The sequence below is a fragment of the Rhinatrema bivittatum genome, chromosome 1, assembly GCF_901001135.1.
Source record: "Rhinatrema bivittatum chromosome 1, aRhiBiv1.1, whole genome shotgun sequence".
Classification (NCBI taxonomy): Eukaryota; Metazoa; Chordata; class Amphibia; order Gymnophiona; family Rhinatrematidae; genus Rhinatrema; species Rhinatrema bivittatum.
In genome coordinates, this window is record NC_042615.1 from 549,638,519 (window position 1) to 549,661,135 (window position 22,617).

The 22,617-nt window shown below is 44.5% G+C and overlaps 1 protein-coding gene across 3 annotated transcripts in view; it reads left to right on the top strand.

Moving 5' to 3' along the window:
• The window catches only part of VPS13A (vacuolar protein sorting 13 homolog A), a 745,426-nt gene that overhangs the window by 393,212 nt on the left and 329,597 nt on the right, over positions 1–22,617 (top strand). For 2 of the 3 annotated variants that reach the window (XM_029616432.1, XM_029616452.1), the window contains exons 37-38: positions 1,706–1,902; positions 17,126–17,346. In XM_029616432.1, the coding sequence (XP_029472292.1) occupies positions 1,706–1,902; positions 17,126–17,346 (418 nt within the window). The remainder of the gene's footprint in view (positions 1–1,705; positions 1,903–17,125; positions 17,347–22,617) is intronic. The other variant, XM_029616443.1, reaches the window with a different exon arrangement.

Below are 22,617 nucleotides of genomic sequence, written 5' to 3' on the forward strand. Positions count from 1 at the left end.
AGGCTCCACTTTGGGCGATAATCCATCTAGGAGGCAAGAACACTGCATGAGTGCATAGCGTGGAGTATGTACAAAAAAAATGCATAAAGATTGCATAGGCAATCAGGATTGTTCCCAGGTGCATACATCTGCTCCTGAATTATATCCCTAGGCAAGTTTGGTATGATCTCTCTCCTTTCCAAACTTTTGAAAAAAAACAAAAAACAAAGGTGAAAGCTAAATAGGTGGATATATAGGTTTCATGCCTTCCATACCAGGTCTTAGTATAACACAAATCAGTTAAGTAGAACTGCCCTTACCTATTCCATTCAGATAAGGTGCATTTGTCTGATGTGAGTCTGGATATATAGAACAGTGACTTGCAGGATACTTTAAGAGGCTGTAGCGGGATGGTCAGTATTGGAAACAAGATGTAAAAAATACAAGATGTTTTTTTTACAAGATGTAAAAAAAACAAGATGAAAAAATACACAACAACAAAATGAACTGGCTAAACAACGCAATACATCCACACCCCACACAAAGAACCCTCAGATCCACCAACACTGGCCTCCTAGCCATCCCCAATCTCAAATCTGCACACCTCAACGCAACCCGCAAACGAGCCATAACAATAGCGGGACCCACCCTATGGAACACCCTCCCCACCTGTCTCAGAAATGAACCATCACTGCAAACCTTCAAAAAACACCTAAAAACATGGCTGTTTTTAAAAGCCTTCCCACCCGACCCTTAACCTGCGCGAACGCAACCCACCTCATCCCATACTCAAGTCTTCTCACCCCCCTGAATCCCTCACTCCGCTACTTCCTCCCACCCCACCTTCCCCCCTCCCTTCCCTCATCCCCCCCACCTCTATTCCTAAATTACCTAACCAACAAGTCCCTAATCCTAAATTTATTTTATCAACAACACATTCATGTACATATGTTATTTTCTATAACCTTTTGTTATATCCTATAACCTTTTGTTCCATGTACCACTGTTATAATATGTTATTTTTTTTTTTTTTTTGTTACCATGTTATAATGTAAAATAGGGCGGACTACGCCCTATTCTCTTGGTTATCTGGAAACCGATGTGATATCTCGATTGAATGTCGGTATATAAAAGAAATAAATAATAAATAATAATAATATTGCTTATTTGGCAGGGTGGGAATGAGTAAAACAGTCCTCATTACAATCACCAGCGCAACTGCAGCTTAAGGTCTCTCTGAGCTCTGAGATCTTTTTCAGTCTTGGTATTGTCGAATGTTGTCACTCCACTTATGGGCTGATTTGTCCTGCTGTCCATGGAAAATACCTGTTGCTGTAAAGCAACTTTGCTTTATTCATGTGCCGAGTTCTATATTCTCCTGTATTCAAATGACTGCAGTAGTTGGGAATTCTGGGAGTAAGCCCTCAGCCATACATTGTTGCTGTATGTCTTGAACTTGTATAGTTTAATAACATTTCCTGTTTTACCTAGTAATAGTATTGGCAATCACATCTTTCTCAGTTTAAAAGAGAAGGTGTTTCTCGGGCTCTTTTCTGTTGTAACTAATGAAAATGTTTAATTTGATTCGGTTTTCTTTCCTATTTGTCACATGACTTATGCAATTATGATAATCGGTTAAAAGCAGTGATGAAATCAGCATGTTTAACAATTTCATTTTGTTTAATAATTTGTTTCCTCCTGTTTAAACATATTTCTTCTCTTTAAGCAGGCCCAGATTTCTGAGCAAAAAATAGATGAAAAAATTGATCAAAGATCATCTCTCCAGAGACTTGCAGAATTTAAATTAGGCTTGATTTCAACTGCTGTGGTAATATCATCTGATGGTTCCCAGAATGCCTCAGTCAAGCTGACAAACTGCACATTGGATGACAAACGGCAGACCATCCAGAAAGCTACTCCAAGGTATTTTTCATGTTAGAATAAATGATGAATGCATTGTACATTTTTAAATATGTTGCCTTCTCAAAACCATAATGGATGAATCTTGCTTAGTTTCAGAATATCAGTGGATTGACTACTGGATGGGGCAAATATTGAGTTAGCAAATACAATAGGACTTCATTCACCTTACTCTAATTCATCAACCACTGTCTGAGTGACTGTACTGTGTTCAGTCCAAGAAGGTGGTAATAGGCTATTGCGTAGTAAATGGTTAAAAAGGCAGCATTCTGAAATTAGTTTTTATAAAAAGATATTTTTAACAACAAAATTATTTTTACAACAACCTTAATACCCTATGAAATAGAAATTCTCAGCCAGAGAATGTGATTCCATCTCATGGGCTACTTCTTCCATGACTATATTGTTTAATGCAGTAACTTAGATGACCACAGAAAAAGACCATCAGGCCATCCAGTTTGCCCAGTTATTTTGTTTACACTTAAGGATACATTTTTGCTGTCAGTCACCAAGTGTGTCCACCTATAAAACTTTTCCACATTCAGAGCAGTCTATTTGTCATCTTCCTTTGTACTTCACTATCTTGGTAGAAAAACATACAAGATTGCTGCTTAGTTCCTTCCAGAACCTGCTTTTCCCATACTTAACCCCCTAAAGTCTGTAGTAATCTAAATAGCCAACAGTACTAGTATGGTTGTTGCTCAGATGCCTGGCCACTTTGGCGCCCTGCATAGCCGCCAGACCCACCTGGCTCTAAGCTCCTGCATTTTCACAGAACTACTACAAGTTATTACAGAACTTGTAGCCTGTTAGACAGACTTGACAGCTAGGTTTATTCACAGCCTAAATGTATTATGAACTGCCATTTCCTTGAACTGTTAGTATCCCTCTGCACAGTGTATCCTTACATTGTGTATTTGAGTTAGATTAGAGAACCATCATGCATGGATAGTAATTTTTCATATTTCCTAGCATGTAAACAGATTGACTCAGGACCAGTGGGTTTATGCTGCCCTGCCAGCAGATGAAGACGGAACAAGCTGAAGTCACTGTATATATAACCCTGCAGTGACCCCAGACTGCCAGTATTCTGTCTCCAGCAGATGATGGAAGTGCATCTCTCTATGGGGGATTGCTTTGAGCTTTTTAAAAGGAGAAATTTGAAATTCTAAATTCAGGAAAAGAGCCCCACTCTCCTGTGGTAATACCTTAAGGTCCCATTCCCAGTTGAGAATTCCTGAGGCAATTTCCATGGTCCCGCAGAAGTGTGCCTTGTTCTGGTAGCTGGGTTTCCCAGCATAAACTTTGCTGCTAATTCAGCTGAAAGGCAGCGGGTGCAGGAGACCGAGCGCGGCGGTGACGGCAGTTGCCCTCTCCCCCTGCAGATGGAGACGGTCTCTATATTCAGCCGGTAAATGCTGAGCTCAGGTAAGGTTTAAAAAAAAAAAAAAGCATTTCCTAGCGTGTAGCAGATGGACTCAGGACCAATGGGTATAGTGTACTCCTGCTAGCAATTGGAGACGGATCAGATTTCAATCTGACGTCAGCCCCTAGTACATATACCCCTGCAGGAAGTGCAGCTCTTCAGGATTTTCCATCTCCATAGCAGTTAGGGACTATCTGCACGCTCTCACAGCGTTAGAACCAAATTCAAAGAAGAAAACCCAAAATTTAAAGAAGAAAACCTACCTGAAGACGAGCCTCGCTCTCCTGCGGTGATACCCTCTGGTCCCTTCCCCAGTTGAGATTCCCGAAGTGATTTACGTGGTCCCTCGGAGGTAAGCCTCGGTCCGGCGGCCGAATCGCGGCAAGGATCTTCGGGCGCGGCTGAGAGGCAGCAGGTGCACCCTCGAGTGTAGCGGTGAAGGTATTTGCCCTCTACCCCGCAGCCAGAGACCGCCTGGGATGAAACCGGGAAGCGCCGAAGACAAGGTAAGGTAGAAATCTTCTGCTTGAATCCGGTCTGAGAGGATCGAGGAGGAGCACAAGTCACCGACCAGGACCAGTGCCACTGGGTTGATTTGCCCTAGCAGGGCCAGGCTCTTCCAAGAGTCTACCCACGTGGAGACTCTCCGAGGGGGTCGCCATATTGCCCGCGTGCTCGCCGTCGCCATCTTGGCCTACTCGCCGCACCGTTCGCCGTTCGGCCCGAGCGCACAATTCCGAGTTAGCCGCACAAAGCACTTGTGTGCGTAGACTTGCGTGCACATAAAACCTTGCGCGCATAAGTTGCACGCACAGAGCCGGGCGCATATCTGCAGCTGGACGCACAGCTGCGTGCACAACTTACACGATCAATTTAAGCGCACCGGAGCGCATAAGAATTTACGCACCGACAGCCATGGCACCACCAGAAACAGGAATAAAGGCTCAAGGCCTCTGCTCAGCATGCCACATCAGAGCCGCACAAAGCGAGGAGGCAGACGCCCTGTGCATGCAGTGTGAGGAGGCCCCGGGAGATCCAGTTCACTGCCAGTCCCACCCAGGGCCGAGTTATAGCTACTCAGGGGGTACCCCGGACCTAGCAGATCCCAGGGGGACCTCCCCACAGATGGGGACCCCCAAGGAACCAGCGCCCCTCAGCTTGGACCCAGCATCGATCTCATGGGTGGAGTTCTTCAAGAGGATTCACGCCTTTGTTCAGATGCAAACTGAACCTCTGGCTGACTAGCCACATGCTCCACTGGAGGACCCTCATGCCCCAGGCCCTTCAAGACCTAGGCACAGGCTTCCGCTACCCAGAAGTCCCACCTATGGGGACACGGACATCTCTGAGGAGGAAGCCGAAACCCTGGAAGAGGGGGAGCTCCCCCCCCGGGGACAGAGCCTCACCGAGCCATGAGACGCTTCTTCACAAAGGACGAGCTCCCGGACCTGGTCAACCAATGTCTGACAGAGCTCGCTATCCCGGGCCCAGGTACTTCGGGGGAACCTAAATCGAACCCCCTGCTGGAGGGTCTTCGCCAGACTTCTCACCACGTCCCTCTGTTAAAAGCAGCACAACAGCTGATTGACCTGGAATGGAATACTCCGGAGTCCACATTCAAAGAGGGATGAGCCTTGGCAGCCCTGTACCCACTGGAGCCGACAACCAAAGATCTTCTTGCATGCCCAAGAGTTGATGCCATGGTCTGCGTGGTCTCTAAGCGCACTACCATCCCAGTGGAGGGAGGAGCAGCGCTCAAGAATGCAGATGACCGGCATCTGGAATCCATTCTCAGTCATTTGACGTTGCCGCTACGTCTCTACAAATTGCAGCCTGCGCACCGTGGTGACACGTGCCTGCTTATCACAAACCAGGAACAACACTCCGGGAGAAGACATGGAACCAGCAGTATCATTCCTCGCGGACGCTGCCTCCGACCTAGTGTGCACAGCGGCCAGAGGAGTGTCATCTGCGGTGGCAGCCAGGAGGCAACTCTGGCTCCGAAGCTGGTCGGCTAACGCATCTTCCAAAACGCGCCTCACAAGGATGCCCTTCAAAGGATCCCTCCTGTTTGGCAGTGAGCTAGAGAAACTGGCCGACAAATGGGGTGAGTCCCCATTGCCGCGCCTGCCGGAGGATAAGACTAAGAGAAACCAGCGACCCTTCCCCAGGTCCTCCAGGGGCAGAAGTTCACAGCGCTTCAATCCTTACAGGAGCAACTATCAAGCGCCCCGCCCTATGGGCAGGAACCAGTCCTTTCGGAACAAGCACAACAAGAGGGGAGCCAGCTCGGGTAAGGGCCCCAGCCGCACCCCACAATGAGATTCAGCCGACCCGTCCGAGGGAAGAAGCCATAGGGGGCAGACTATCCCTATTCTACCGCAGATGGGTCGAGATAACTTCAGACAAGTGGGTCCTAGCCATCATTCAGGAGGGGTACTACCTGGATTTTCTACAAACCCCTCCGGACAAGTTTGTGGAGTCCCCCTGCCACGACCTCTCCAAGAGGGTGGCAGTGGAAGCTACGCTGTTCAGACTACTGGCCCTCGAGGCCATAACCCCAGTGCCTCCACAAGAAATAAATACTGGGCATTATTCCATTTATTTTATCATCCCCAAGAAAGAGGGAACATTCAGGCCCATCCTGGACCTCAAGTCGGTCAACCGCCACCTGAGGATTCCCCGCTTCTGCATGGAAACTCTACGATCCGTCATAAGGGCAATACAACCGGGAGAGTTTCTCACATTCCTGGATCTTTCGGAGGTCTACCTACACATCCCAATTCATCAGGAACATCAGCGCTACCTACGCTTCAAAGTCCTGAACCGTCACTACCAGTTCCGGGCACTACCCTTCGGGTTAGCCACGGCACCCCGGATGTTCACCAAGTTAATAGTAGTGGTGGCGGCAACACTGAGGAAGGAAGGAATCCTCGTTCACCCTTACCTGGACGATTGGCTGATCAGAGCAAAGTCACTGGAGGAAAGCCGCCAAGCAACCAGCAGAGTCATATCTCTACTGGAAAGCCTAGGATGGGTAGTCCACACAAACAAAAGTTCCCTACAGCCCTCAGTCGCTGGAATACCTAGGAGTCCGATTCGACACCAAAGAGGACAAGGTCAGCCTGACCCCCACAAGGAGATCAAAATTGTGGAACCGGCTGCAAACAGATCCAATGCCCAAGTATCCAGATACTTCAGCCGCAGGCAGGAACCACAGTCCCAAGGGATCGATGCCCTGGTACAGACCTGGCCACCGGGGACACTACTATATGCCTTCCCGCTGTGGCCCCTATTGGGCGCAATCATTCACAAGATACAACTACACAGGGGGCTAGTTCTTCTGGTGGCTCCGGATTGGCCAAGAAGACCCTGGTACGCAGACATAAGAAGACTGGCAGGGAACCCCCTATCCCTGCCCCCATACAGGGACCTGCTACAACAAGGTCCCATCCTCCACGAGGACCCAGCTCAATTCCATCTTACGGTCTGGCCATTGAGAGGGCCCGCCTGAGAAAGAGCGGATACTCGGGGGTGGTAATTGACACTCTCCTCCTAGCACGCAAGTTCTCCACATTGTTAACGTACATAAGGATCTGGAGAGTATTTGAAGCCTGGTGCGAAGACCACAACATCAAGCCACGCTCATTTAAAGTTCCCGTGATCCTGGAATTCTTACAGAATGGACTACAGAAGGGTCTGTCCCTCAACTCCATCAAGGTACAGGTGGCTGCATTGTCATGCTATGGCTCCAAGTGCGAGGGCGACAGCATAGCTTCTCACCCGGATGTGTCACTCTTCCAGAGAGGAGTCAAACACATTCGCCCTCCACTAAAGTGGCCGGTACCTCTGTGGAATCTCAATCTCGTTTTGGATTTCCTAGCGGGAACTGCCTTCAGACCTCTCCGAGGCCTGTCTCTCCGCCTGTTAACCTTAAAGACTGTGTTCTTGCTGGCAGTGTGTTCAGCCCGCCGCATCTCGGAACTACAAGCACTGTCCTGCCGTGAGCCGTTCCTCCAGCTCACCCCGGGGTCCATCCAACTACGCCCGGTTCCCTCCTTCCTCCCCAAAGTGGTCTCACACTTCCACCTTAACCAGACCATCTCGCTACCAACGATGGATGGCTTGAAGAATTCGGAAGAAGCCCGTAGTCTACGCCACCTCAACATCGGCAGACTCCTATCCAGATACCTGGAAATGTCTGAACCCGTACAAAAAACAGACCACCTTTTCATCCTTCACAGCGGAAAGAGACAAGGGGAAGCGGCCTTGGGGGCAACCATCGCCCGCTGGATCAAGGAAGTCATCAAGGCAGCCTACGTAGAAGCAGGCAAACCACCGCCTCTACAGGTCAAGACCCATTCTACCAGAGCCCAGGCAGTATTCTGGGCAGAAACTTGAATGCTGTCCCCTGCCGAGATCTGCAGGGCAGCTACATGGTCCTCCATCCATATCTTCTTCAGATTCTATTGTCTGGATGTTCAGGCTCGCGAGGACACAGCATTTGCAAGGGCAATACTAAGTGGGCCACGGGCAGCCTCCCACCCGGTTCGGGAGTAGCTTTTATACATCCCATTGGTCCTGAGTTCATCTGCTACACGCTAGGAAATGGAGAAATTACTTACCTGATAATTTAGTTTTCCTTAGTGTAGACAGATGGACTCAGCATCACACCCTTGGCTGCCGTTACGCATGGTCTTTCAAATGATTCAAGGGTAAGCCACGTTTTCATTTACCTAGGGCATCCACCCTGCCGGGTGTCGACGCTTTCCGGTTGAGTACACTGGCGGTCTCCAGCTATAGTCAATCAACCAGTTCAAATTAACCAAGTTCATCAAGTTTTGAACGTTTAACCAAATTATGAAGTTAATAAAGTTAACCAAATTATTAAGTTAATCAATCAGTCAGTCACACATATATCCACAATGCTTTTCGAGGAGAATACTGAAGAGCTGCACTTCCTGCAGGGGTATATGTACTAGGGGCTGATGTCAGATTGAAATCTGATCCGTCTCCAACTGCTAGCAGGAGTACTCTATACCCATTGGACCTGAGTCCATCTGTCTACAGTAAGGAAAACAAAATGATCAGGTAAGTAATTTCTCCATTTTACCTGAATTAAAGACAAAGGAGTTTCAGGACTTCCTCGGTCTCTGTTGTCAGCATGCCGTGCTAACGTTCGTTCCTGTTTCCATTGGGGTTGAGGAACTGTGCAGCCTGGCGGGTTGAGCAGCCCCAGGTGGGCTAGGCCTCGGACTTAGGATTTTTTCTTGCATGCCGCGTGGTAGGCCATGGCGGCCATTTTCGCACGCTCTTGTGTGTATTCTGCTGTCCTCTGTAGGCCATCGGTATGTGCAGTGTGTCAGCTCTGCACACGCGTTGTGGGCTCTGTTTTTGGGCTTGCTTTTTACGTGCACAAACATTTTTGCGCGCTTAACTTGGCGCACAAGTTGTACATGCGCCCTGCTGCGTTTTCTTCTAGGCGCTTATTTTTTGGGCACATTTAATTTTTGCACATGAGCCGTTCCGATGCATGTTTACTGCAGCGATGGTACTGGTAAGCAAGAAGTCTAAGCATCTTCCTAATTGTGTTGCCTGTCATATTAGGGCTTTTCAGCCTAACCTGGCTTCTAAACTGTGTCAGCGCTGCTCAGACGCCCAGGGAGAGTTGTCTTCCTTGGATTTTGCTAAGCCTGGCTCTTCCCAATCTGATGTTGGTTTGGTCACCGTTGTTACTGGGAGAACACCAGATCTTGGTTCTCCCTTGACTGGCTCCTCCGCTGGCAAGGGCAGTTCTGTGGGACTAACTCCAGTTCCTTCTGGGCTTGGTCTGGACCTGGCTGCTTTTTCTTGGGTGTAATTTTTTCAAGGCTTACAAGCCTTTCTTCAGGTGCAGTCTTCCGCTTCCCCCATTTCTGTCTGGTCGGACCCTCAGCCGGTGGCTCCTCCTTCTTCCATTCCTATGGTTAAGCGCCTGGGCTCGCCTCAGCTCCCTGCGGGTGTACCAGACAGGAGTCTGGATGGCACTGATGCTGAGGTTGATCCTGATTCCATGTAAGATAGGGAAATTCCTCCAGGGCTAGAACCGCATCAAACCATGTTGCAGTTCTTTCATGTGAACGAACTGCCAGCCTTGATTTCCTAGACCTTGAAACAGCTGGGTTTTCCTGGTTCGGATGCTATGTCAGAGCCGAGGAAGAATCCAATTTTGGTTTTCTTACTTAAAGCTGCTTCTTTTTTCCCGGTGAATGCCATCCCCGGATTGATTGATCTGGAATGGGATGCCCCAGAGGCAAATTTTTTTTGTAATTTATATTTTTATTAATTATAACATTTATTTACAAATGTAATAATCAAGGCATTCAAGTAACATTTTAACCATTTGACAATTCAAATTATAGTTTACACAATACATTTATTACCTAGCCCACATCTAGGGGTATGGGTGGAGATCCTAACTGCTGCATGTCACTAATCTTTTGCAACCCTAACTCCTTATACAATAAACATCATTTTGGAGACTTGTCCTTTAAGAAGCGTTCCAAGTGAGTGGGGTCGGTAAAAATAAACTACTTATTCTGATATGTAATATAACATTTGCAGGGAAATTTCAAGAAATAACTAGCTCCCATATCGAGAGCCTGTTTTTTTTAAATTTAGAAATTGTTTTCTACGCGCTTGCGTAGCGCGTGAAACATCCGGAAAAATTTGAATTTTTTGCCCGCAAAATATGAAATCTTTAACCTGAAAATACTTTGAAAAGAATAAATCTTTATCTTTCCTTAAAGAAAAAGAAATCAACAAAGTGGCTCTAGTATGTATATTATCCATGGAATCCTCCAAGAAAGTGGAGACTCCAGGACTATTCAATATATCCGTACCCCCCTCTTGAACTTGGCGCACTCTTTTATTAGGTAAATAATACAATCTTGACAACACAGGAATTTTATCACTCTCAAAGGACAATATCTCCACTACATATTTATTAAATAATTTGATAGCTGATAACAATCTAGTTTTAGGAAAGTTCAATAACCTTAAATTGAACGACCTAAGTTCGTTCTCTAATATTTCTATTTGATTGTGCATTATCAAATTATCTTTGATGAATGTGGTATTGGTATTATACATAACATTTACTTGTGGACTCAATACTGCAAGCGCTTGTTCTACCTTAATAGCCCTGCTTTCTAAATCTTCAAATTTAGATCGTACTTGAGAATTCATGCACTTGTGAAACAGATAATTTTTTATCAATTTTTGCAGATAACCTCCATACATCTAGGAGGGTAACACTTTCTGGTTCAACATTACATTCATCACCCTCATCAGTTATATCTGGTAATACCATTGGACATGGAACTACATTATTACTAACAGTTGTTCTTATTTCTTCCATTTCATTTACCAACAACCTATTCCCTTCTACAGTACACCTAGTTCCTAAAAGATCTTGGGTCACTGTTAGGGGATTTTCAACATCATTTGTCATACCAATACCTTCTCCTAAAGGCTGTAAGGGAGGTTGCACGGACCTGGGACTTAGGGAAACCCCTAACTGGGAGTTTCCTTCTATATCGTCCCTAACCATGGACTCACCCATATGTATTATATGGTCATCCATGGGTCCGATTTTCTTTGACCCTGGGTGTTGTTGGAGAGGAGGTCCAGGTCTTTGATTTGCGTTTTCTTCCCATAATATCCACTAATTATCCCGGGGCTCCTGAAGATGACATCACCAAGGGGGCGTGCTCTCAGGCCGCACCTCCCTTCTCCCTTGACGAGGAGTTAAAAGTTCTTTTTCTCACTCTCACCGCACAAAGCACTCGTCTCGGGGTCCCAGCTAACAGTCGGTTCTCCTCCTTTCCCCGACTAACACGCCGCAGGGCCCGTTCTTTTATGGTGTCCCGGGGCTCCTGAAGATGACATCACCAAGGGGGTGTGCTCTCAGGCCGCACCTCCCTTCTCCCTCGACGAGGAGTTAAAAGTTCTTTTTCTCACTCTCACCGCACAAAGCATTCGTCTCAGGGTCCCAGCTAGCAGTTGGTTCTCCTCCTTTCCCCCCCACCCCAGAGGCAAATTTTAAAGGGGGTCGGACATTGGAAGACCTGTACAACCTGGGTCCAGCCGTGAGAGAGTGTTTTGCATTTTCCCAAAGTGGATGCTGTGGTATATGCCATGTGTAAACGGACTATCCCTGTAGAGGGATTAGCGGCCTTGAAGGATGTACATGGTAGAAGGATTGAGGCTATTCTTAAGCAAGCCTATGAGGCAATGGCAATGAATTTTCAGAGTACCTTCTGTTGTGCCCAAGTGGCGAGATCTTGTCTGCTTCTCTATCAGGAAGTTGAGTCTGGAAGGAATTCTAGAGCGGTTATGGAATCTGCTGCCATCTTTTTAGCAGACTCAGACTGTGATTTGGTCTGGATCTCAGCCAGAAGAGTGGCTTTGGTGATAGCGGCCAGGCATCAACTCTGGTTGTGAACTTGGTCAGCTGACATAGCTTCCAAAGCCAGTCTTGCCAAGATGCCCTTTAAAGGCTCACTCTTGTTTGGGAGCGAGTTGGAGAAACTGGCCAGTAAGTGGGGCGAGTCTCCGGTGCCTCTATTGCCGGAGGATAAGAAACAGTTACAGTGCCCCTTTGGTCTGAGGGGTCATTTCCAGGGTTGCATGCATTTTCATCCTTAGAGGGACGACCTTTCAGTGGGCTCGGCCTTTCGGTAGGTCTCAGTCCCAAGAGAGGAGCAGGTTTGGGTGGTGGACCTTCCCGAGCTTCCCAGTGAATTTTTGCCAACTCACCTTCCGTAACAGGAAATAGTGGGATGTGTCTCTCTCTTTTATTTGAGGTGTGTTGAGATCACATTGGACCAGTGGGTCCTGGAGGTAATACACGAAGGGTATGCACTGGGATTTCACAGTATTCCTCAGGACGTGTTCATGTCCCCTTGCCACTCCCTGCAGAAGAAGCAGGCAGTGGAGTTCGTGCTTCAGAGGCTCCTCAGACTGAAGGCTGTAGTTCCAGTGCTCCCGTCTCAATAAAGTATGGGGCGATATTCTGTTTATTTTGTTCTGCCCAAGAAGGGAAGGCTCCTTTCGTCCCATCTTGGATTTCAAGAGGGTCAATCATCATGTGAAGGTGACCTATTTTCAAATGGAAACATTACACTCTGTAATAATGGTGGTGCAGTCGGGGGAATTTCTGACCTCGGATTTGTCAGAGGCTTACCTTCATATTCCCATCTGATTGGAACACCAACGCTTTCTACGCTTTGCGGTGTTGGGGCGCCATTATCAGTTGTGGGCACTGCCTTTTGGTCTAGCCACTGCTCCCAGAACATTTTCCAAGATTATGGTGGTGGTAGTGACGGCCTTGCGAAAAGGAATCCTGGTGCACTTGTATTTGGACCACTGGCTGATTTGAGCCAAGTCTCAGGAAGAGAGCCGCTTTGTGACACACAAGATGATCTTCTTATTGCAGGAGCTCTGTTGGGTGGTGAACCTGACCAAGAGCAATCTTCAACCATCCCAGTCTGAGTATCTGTTCGATATGGACAGGAAGAGTTTTACTACTGGAAGTTCGGATCCAGAGATTGATGTCTCAAGTGCATCAGTTGATGAACACCATATGCCTGACGGTGTGGTCCTACCTACAGGTACTCAGCTTGATGGCAGCTACCCTGGAAGTGGTGCCATGGGCAAGGGCGCATATGCATCCTCTTCAGCGCACTCTATCTCGTTGGAATCCATAGTCTCAGGATTATGCAATTCGGCTCCACTTGCCGATGGAAATCTGCTTCTACTTCCAGTGGTAGCTGCTGGAGGATCATCTCTGTCCTCTTTAGCCTTGTTAATACTCACGACAGATGCGAGACTCCATGGTTGGGGGGCTCACTGCCTGGAGTTAACGGCCGGGGGCCCTGGAATGCCAGAGACCTGCTGGAACATCAATTGCCTGGAGGCCTGGGCGGTATGGCTGGCATCCTTGCAGTTCAGACAAAGGCTGAAGAATCAAGCAGTTCTCATGATGTAAGACAATGCAACAGCGGTGGCCTATATCAATCCCAGGGAGGAACCAACAGCCAGCAAGTGTCACAGGAAATAGACCAGTTGATGGAATGGGTGGAAGGTCATCTGCAGATGATCTCGGCCTCTCACATTGCAGGAAAAGACAACATAAGAGCGGGCTTTCTCAGCAGGGGAGGCTGGACCCAAGCAAGTGGGTGTTGTCAGCCGAGGCATTTCAGCTGATTGTGGATCGCTGGGGCCTTCCGTTCCTAGCCCTGTCCCTAGACTTGCTGGTGACTTCTCTAAATGCAAAGCTTCCTCGCTTCTATAGTCGCAGGAGAGATCCATAGTCCTTGGGAATAGACGCTGTCATACAGGTCTGGTTGGAAGACAGATTGCTTTATGCCTTTCCTCCGTGGTATTTGCTGGGCAGGATAATTCGTAAGATCAAAGGCCACAGGGGGTTAGTACTCCTGGTGGCGCTGGACTGGCCCAGGCATCCGTGGTATGCGGATTTGCGATGACTCCTGGAGGAGGCCCCCCTTTGTCTTCCGCTGCACATGGATCTGCTTCAGCAGGGACCGGTTCTTCACGAGGATCCGACTCAATTCTATCTTACAGTTTGGTCCTTGAGAGGGCTTGCCTGTTAAAGTGTGGTTATTCCTCTGCGGAGATTGCCACTTTACTCCGAGCTTGCCAGTTCTCCACTTCCTTGGCTTATATGCAGGTTTGGAGAGTTTTTGAGGCTTGGTGTGAATAGTGGGGTGTGCTTCCTCGTTCAGTTAAGATCCTTCTCATTCTGGATTGAAGAAAGGCTTGGCCCTTAATTCTTTGAAGGTACATGTTGTGGCTCTTGCCTGTTTCAGAGCCTGGTGAACAGTGTTTTCTTTGTCACATCCTGATGTGGCCCATTTTTTGAAGGGAGTGAAGCACTTTAGGCCTCCCTTGAGATTACCGGTTCCATTGTGAAGTCTTAATTTTGTGCTGGACATTTTGGCAGGCCCTACATTCCAACCACTGCATAGACTTTCCTTATGGCTGTTGACTTTGAAGTCTGCATTCCTTGTGGCTATATGTTCTGTGTATCGGATTTCTGAGCTGCAGGCATTATCTTGCTGAGAGTGACTCCGGGGGTATTACAGCTGCGGTCTGTTCCATCCTTCTTGCCCAGGGTAGTCTCACACTTTCATTTGAATCAGTCCTTCTCCTTGCCATCCCTGGATAAGTTTAGGGATGCAGAGGAGTTTCGCCTTTTGCGCTCCTTGGATGTTGAGCATCTTGTCGTGCGATAGCTGGAGGTCACTGAGTCTTTTCGAAAGACTGATCGCCTGTTCTCCATGGTGGAAGTAAGCAGGGCCCTCTGGCTTCACAGGCTACCATAGATCGTTGGATTAAGGAAGTGATCACGGCCACGTATATTGATGCTGGAAAACAATTGTCTACTCAGTTTAGGGCTCATTCCACTAGGACTCAGGCAGTGTCATGGGTGGAGGTTAGTCTGTTGTCTCCCGTTGATATCTGTCAAGATGCGACGTGGTCCTCCTTACACACTTTTTCCAGGTTTTATCGTCTGGATGTGCATGCCCGGGAGGAAGCAGCCATTGCATGTGAGATGTTGACTGGACCATGGGCAGCCTCCCACTCTTTGTAGCTTTGGTACATCCCACTGATCCTGAGTCCATCTGTGTACACATTAGTAAATGGAGAAATTTCGTTCTCCTTAGTGTAGACAGATAGACTCAGTTTCCCCGCTCTCGGCTGCCACATGAGTGTGTCAGTAGTCCTCCTGTGGGACTCTGGGTCCCAAAGGATTACTGGTAAGTGTACATCCAGTCCCTAGCTTTGGGGTACCTAGAATCTTATGCGAGTTCATTGTTTATGGTTGGTTGAATACAGTTCTAGATATGTTTTTATCAAGTTTTTAGTCAACTTTTTTGCTAGTCTGTCCACATTTGCTTTTGAAGAGAACACTGGCAGGCTGCGGTCACTGCAGTGTTATATATACTGTGATGTCAGCTTGCTCCGTTTCCATCTGCTGGCAAGCGAGCATAAACCCACTGGTCCTGAGTCCATCTGTCTACACTATGGAAATCAAAATTCTCAGGTAAGTAATTTCTCCATTTCTTCCACTTCCCATCTCATGTTTAAGCTCAGTATTATAATTTCCCTGCCATTTCTATTAATATTGTAGTATGGTAAATGATGGCTGAAAAAGGCTACCTGGCCCAGCCACTCTTCCCAGTTATTCTATTTTACATTGCTAGCTATTACAGTTGTCAACCAAAGAAATTTGAACACTTATAGGGGTAGATTTTAAAAGGAGCACGCGCACATGTATGCCTGATTTTATAACTTGCGTGCGCAAGTTATAAAATCAGGGGTCGGCACGCTCAAGGGGATGCACAATTGTGCAACTTGCGTGCGCCAAGCCGCGCTGCCTTCCCTCGTTCCCTTCCCCCTAACCTGACCTTCCCACCCCTTCCCCTAACCTTTCCCCCCAGCCCTACTCTAACTCCCCCCCCCCCCAAATTTTTTTCTTACCTTTTGCGCCTGCCAGCATGCAATCCTTCGACAGCGGCAATGGCCTTTGTGTCGGAGGCCCCTGGCCCGCCCCTTTAGTAAAGCCCCGGGACTTACGCGCGTCATCGGGCCTTTTTAAAATAGGCCCAGCGCACGTAACCTTTTGAAAATCCGGCCCATAGGGTATTGCTCTTTATCCTAGTTCCATTTTGTTGTCTTCTAATTTTGAATCTCCACCATTTCAACAATTTGAGTATACAGTTTTCCACATCTAATCCAACACTCATCAGCTGCTACCTCCATCTCACTTCCAAGCAGTACAGCAGTCCATGCAGTCAATACAACCAGTGAGGCCACTGTCCAAACCTCTAGCTGCCTTAGGTCCCCTTGGTCTTGTGAGCAGTTCCTGGCCACTGTTAACCTGCTGGATATGAAATATAACTTGTATATGTTTTCTTTTATTCTAATTATTTCTTGTACTAATATTCTTTGGAGACGAGAACATAGTATTATGATACTGGAATCAAATGAAATGGTACCCAAGAAAATGTGATGCTGATCTTTAAAGAGCAACTTCAAATGATGCTTTTTGTCCCTGCAAAGGCTGTAAAACATATTTAACTCCACCATCCCTCCAGAGACTGATAGTGCTGCTTCAACAACAGTTCTAGCCTTAACTAACTAATTAATTAATTTTAAGAGAAGTTCGGTGATAAATTAGAAAACATTGCTGTGTTTGTAAATTCTCAACTTTAGGTAAAGTAAGTTATCCTCAATTACCTTTTTTTCCTGTTTTTGATTTATGGCATTCCTTAGCAACACTTTCTTGTTAAACATAGACTGCATTGAATGTTTTATGTCACTTGTAGAAAAACCTGCCTGCAGCAAAATATTTGTGTATAACAAAAAGCTAAAAATCTAATGCAACTGATTGGAACCTGAAATTTTTATGGCGTGGGTCCAAGGTTGCGCAATGATCGTAGTGTGTGATGTATGGTAGTATTTTGTTAGGAGACACCTTGCTTTACTGTAAGCTGTGCTAGCAACTGGGATCACAGCACCTTTTTTAATATATACAGCCACTGTACTTTTTCAGAGGAAATTGAATGATTTTGCATGGGCAGAAAGATTATTGAACAGTATAGTGCAACATAAAGTATGAGTAGTTGGGGTGGAAATGTGCCATTTGAATGATTGAATTTTAACATTCCCTGTGAAATTTGTTCAGAATTCATTTATTTTCATTTTTTAATAGAAATTTTGTTGTTGCTGCAGAATGTTGGAAATGAAACAAGAATTTGAAAAAAATTTCATGGTGGTGGTTAACTACAAGCAAGGAAGAGATGGCACTGTGCTTGATACCACTGTTCAAGATATCTATCTGTGTGCCAGCATGGAATTTCTACTTACTGTTGCAGATATATTTCTGAAAGCAAATCAGCAAAGCTCTGCTGCTCTAAGGAACAGACAAACAGCAGCAACCACAAAGGAGCAAGGTCAGTTAATATTTCAGATGTTTGTTAGGCAGCAATAATTACTTGCAAGTTTGTCTAAGATGAATGCTTTCATAGTATATATAAATGCTCAATAGCAATATTTCTTTTGTCTAATCAAAAGTATTGCACTAAGAGGTGGAAAACTTAGAACTAAGTTGGCAAATTAGAGGCTTTTTCAGGGTGACACTCTTGAACAGTAAAATGCAAACCACTCCACCATTTTGATCTGCTGTCTAAACATTTAAAATTATATATTATTTAATATTTTTGGACACAGGTTTAGAGAGGGAGAAATATATTAAAGATATTACATGCATTTACAGGTGCAAACTCTTGCTCATGGAGGTCGTGATAAGTCCCTGGAATAGCAGAGTTCCCTCATATTCCAGACAACAGTCTACTGAGTCTCTGAAACCTTTGTAAACACCATGGAAGGGGAAGCAGGGCATTTCAATAAGCAGCAGGTTTAGTTTGATGGTTTAGAACGGACTTCATTATCCAAACAGAGATTGGATAGGCTACTAAAATTAGAAACTCAAAATTCAAAGATCTCAATTACCCCACTATGGATTGGATGAATGTCTTATCAAGACATGTTAGGGAGGTAACATCTCTAGTGACATAAATGACTGCTTCATATGGAGTAGCTGATCCTTTAATTGAGAAGAAGGAACATTAAGCCCTAGTACTAGGGCTATTAGTGTTGAAGCCACCTTGGCAATAGTAATCATAATGCAATCAAGTTTCACTTAATCACAGGGTAGAAAATGAATGATGATATTAAAATGAAACTAAAAGGAGCAAATGTAAGGTTAAGTCTGCATGGGAATTGTTTAAAAATGGAGGGTTTATTCAAGCACTTAGTGTACAATCATTTGGTATTGTTCCTTTATTTATTCCACAACATTTAATATCTATCTACTAAAAATATTTTTTATTTTTTAGTATTCAAATTTTAATTTTATCCCAAAAACCCAAAAAAACTTATTTGTTTGTGTGTTTCTAAAATCTAGAATAATTATTCTAGATTTTAGAAATAATTTTAGAAATAATTATTCTAGATTTTAGAAACACACAAACAAATAAGTTTTTTTGGGTTTTTGGGATAAAATTAAAATTTGAATACTAAAAAATAAAAAATATTTTTAGTAGATAGATATTAAATGTTGTGGAATAAATAAAGGAACAATACCAAATGATTGTACACTAAGTGCTTGAATAAACGCTGAATTCGCCTGGGGCCCATTGCGTGGCGAGAGGCGATGGATTATAGTCCATTTGCACTACTACTGATGGTATTTGTTCCTATATAAATAGTTGATAAGGCTTTTGAATTGTTATCTTAATAATTATAAAAGAGAACATTATATATCCTCCTTTTTTTGTATTGAGTAAATTCGTGAGTGAGGATCTTTAGCTTCTGTGGATTAATTGTTTAAAAATACCATCTTGGAAGTCCAGATAAAGTGTATTCCACAGTCTGAAAAAGGTCAAAAGACCAATCAGCATATGACCTTATGGTGCTGTGAAAGAGTCTGTTAAAGCCAAAAAACATCTTTAAAAAATGGAAAGCAACTCCTAAGAGGAAAATAGGAAAGGGTATTAGCATTAATAAACTTTAAATAGATAGGCCAAAAGAATTTGAAGAGAAACCTGCCAGAGAGACAACACAAATAATAAAAACTTTAAGGACATCCAAAGCAAAAGTTGAACCATTAGATTACCAATAGGTAAAGGAGGCTTTCATGGAAGATAAGACCATAGTAGAAAAACTAAATAAATGTTTAGCTATAGTGTTCATGTCAGAGGATGTTGGGGAGATACTCACACTGGAATCATTCTGTATAGGTACTGATTCAGGGGAACTGAGGCAAATCATTGTGAACAAATTGACAGAAATTGACACAAATTGACAGAATTTCAGAAGGAGCTCAAATAAAAATTGCAGACCCTCCTGCTGGTAATGTGTAACATATTAAAATCTGCTGCTGTTTTGGAGAACTAGAGGGTGGCCAATGTAATGACAATCTATAAAAAGAACTCCAGGAGTGACCCAGGAAACTACAGACCAGTGAATCTGATGTCTGTGCTGGACAAAATTGTGAATGAGTGATAGACAAACATGACTGAATTGAGAAGAGCCTCTATGGATTTAGCAAAGGAAAGTCATGCCTTATTAATCTATTAGAATTTTTTGAAGCTGTAAATAAGTATGTGAATGAGGGTGAGCCAGCTGGTATAGAGGATAATTTTCAAAGGCATTTTATCCTGATTAAATGACTTGAATGAAAATTGCCACTCAAGTTCAGCTAAAAGTGTGCATGGCTTCCATAACATGCACACTTTTATCTGTATTAAAGAGGTGTTCCTATGGGAATGATTAGGTTGGAGGGAGAACAATAGTAATTTGCATCTGTATGTGCACTATTTCGCCCCTACTTAGCCACATACACAAATTGCAAGTGCAAAGTGCATGGAATCTTTCAGCATGTGTACTTTGTGATTGATAATTTTCAAAAGGAAACATGGGTTATTTCCCTTTGAAAATCTTCCTAAAGTATGTGTGTGAAAAGTGCCCTCATAAAACTACTTGGGCTATGTAAATATTGTGCCTCTAGAAACATAGAAATGACGGCAGAAGAAGACCAAACGGCCCATCAAGTCTGCCCAGCAAGCTACGCACTTTATCCATTTTTTTTCCCTTTTTCTCTCTCCCACCTGTTACTATTGGCTTCCAGTACCCTCCAGCCCTAATTCCCCTCCACCCAATTTAGAGAGCAGCTCTGAATCTGCATCCAAGTGACATCCAGCTCAATTGGGGGTAGCAACCGCTGTAACAAGCAGGCCACCCCCTTGCCCCATACTCTTACCCACCCCTGTTTTTATTTTTTTGTTTTGTTTATTTATTTTTTTGGGAAATAGCCCTCCATCCTTCCACTCCGTGAAGGTGGAACACCAACTACTGGCCACTGGCATCCCGCTCTGTGAATGCCACTGTGGCTACTGCCTCTCCATGCAGTGTTTGAATGCCTCTGTGGCTACTGCCGCTCTGTGCAGTGTTTGAATGCCGCTGTGGCTACTGCCGCTCCGTGCAGTGTTTGAATGCCGCTGTGGCTGCCGCTCCGTGCAGTGTTTGAATGCCTCCACTTTATTCACGCCCTCTAGACTTGATGGATCCACAGTGTTTATCCCACGCCCCTTTGAAGTCGTTCACAGTTTTAGACTTCACCACTTCCTCCGGAAGGGCATTCCAGGCATCCACCACCCTTTCCGTGAAGAAATACTTCCTGACATTGGTTCTTAGTCTTCCTCCCTGGAGCCTCAGCTCGTGACCTCTGGTTCTGCTGATTTTTTTCTGACGGAAAAGGTTTGTCGTTGTCTTTGGATCATTAAAGTTTTTCAAGTATCTGAAAGTCTGAATCATATCACCCCTGCTCCTCCTTTCCTCCAGGGAGTACATATTTAGATTCTTCAATCTCTCCTCGTATGTCATCCTATGAAGACCCTCCACCTTCCTGGTCGCCCTTCTCTGTACCGCTTCCATCTTGTCCTTGTCTCTTTGTAGATACGGTCTCCAGAACTGAACACAGTACTCCAGGTGTGGCCTCGCCAAGGATCTGTACAAGGGGATAATCACTTCCCTTTTCTTACTCGATATTCCTCTCTCTATGCATCCCAGCATTCTTCTGGCTTTTGCTATTGCCTTGTCGCATTGTTTCGCAGACTAGTGTATGTACATTTTCAGTAGGCATTTGATACAGTTCGTCATGAGAAATTCCTGAAAATTTAATTCATGGGAGGAGGCAGCTTCCTTGTAGTGGGAAGTAGATGTTTTTAGCAAACTGTTGGCTTATAATTTCAGACAACTTGGAACTTTCAAGTTAAAAAATATGCTACAGATTGCATCTATTTATTATGACTCTTTATTTTAACTTTTCAACATGTAAATATAGTCTATATACATTAATCTAGATAACATAGTGGTTAACATTGGTCATCGTAAATATAGAAAAAAGGAAAACTTAGATGATCAATTGATCGAGTTTCTGTTTGTGCTAAAAGAGTTGAACTAATGATGAACATACACAAAACATACTATTATTTTTCTAAAATATTCCCAGTGGTGTATCCTATTTTTTAAAAAATCTATCTTTCCATTTGACTTCAGTAAAGGAAGTATTCAAATCATTGTTCCAATTATCTATTAATTATTTTAGGATGTCAATACCAAATGTATCCTACTTAATACCTTGATACATTACTAACATGCCCCTTGTCATTGCAGCTTTCTCTTTTATTAAAATGTATTAATTGCTTACACAGAATGCAGTAAGCAACGCAAGAAACATTCATAAAATCTTAAAACACACAAACAGTAAAAACCATACAACTGTACCAAGATAAACAGTAAATACAATATTGCTGTATTTGAGGCTCTTATTTCTCAGTTACTCAAAAGCTACTGCATCTGTATCACTTAGATAGTTCTCTATTCCATTCAACTCTCATAGTAGCCCATGGATATTTGTTACAGCCTAAAGAATCTGCCTCAGCTGAAAGTAAATACAGGAAGACTTCAGGTCGATGTCAAACTCCTGCCGGAGAGATTGGAATGATTTAAGACCACCTCCCCCCCCCCCCACCCCTTAATTGGAAAGCAAAAATAAGATCTCTGGCCCATCATTCCTTTTATCTCTGGCACAAAGGTACATCCCAAAATTCAAGGAGTCTTTGCAGATAAAGATGTAGCAGCTCCCCTGAAGAACACATGAATTAACTCACTTGATACCAAATCTGAAGAGTATGAGCTAGCTTGATGCTGTTTCTGCATGCCAATCTGCATGAACAGGAAAATGCAGGCAAGAACAATATCAACTCAACCTTGTCTGCCTGTTTTCTAAGGGGTACCAGATGGAATCTTTATCATTATCGATCCAGATCTTAAGAGAAACCAACCTAGGTATTTTATACATATCTGTGATCCACATTATAAATTGTGTAGCTATGCCAAACCTGGCTAATACCTCAAACAAGAAGGTGCAGCATATGCTATCAAGAGCTTTTACATACATCTGAGAATGCTATTAACCCTGTAATACTTTTTTTTTTTTTTTTTTAAGATGAATGTAGCAGTATTTATTTATTTTAATTTAATGTACCTCCTGTAAAAGATAATCCAGGTGGTTTACAATAATATGTAACAGTACATTAAAAAATCTTCTGGTATTGTTAATAGAAACCCATCCTTTCATAAAACTTGTTTGATCCAGA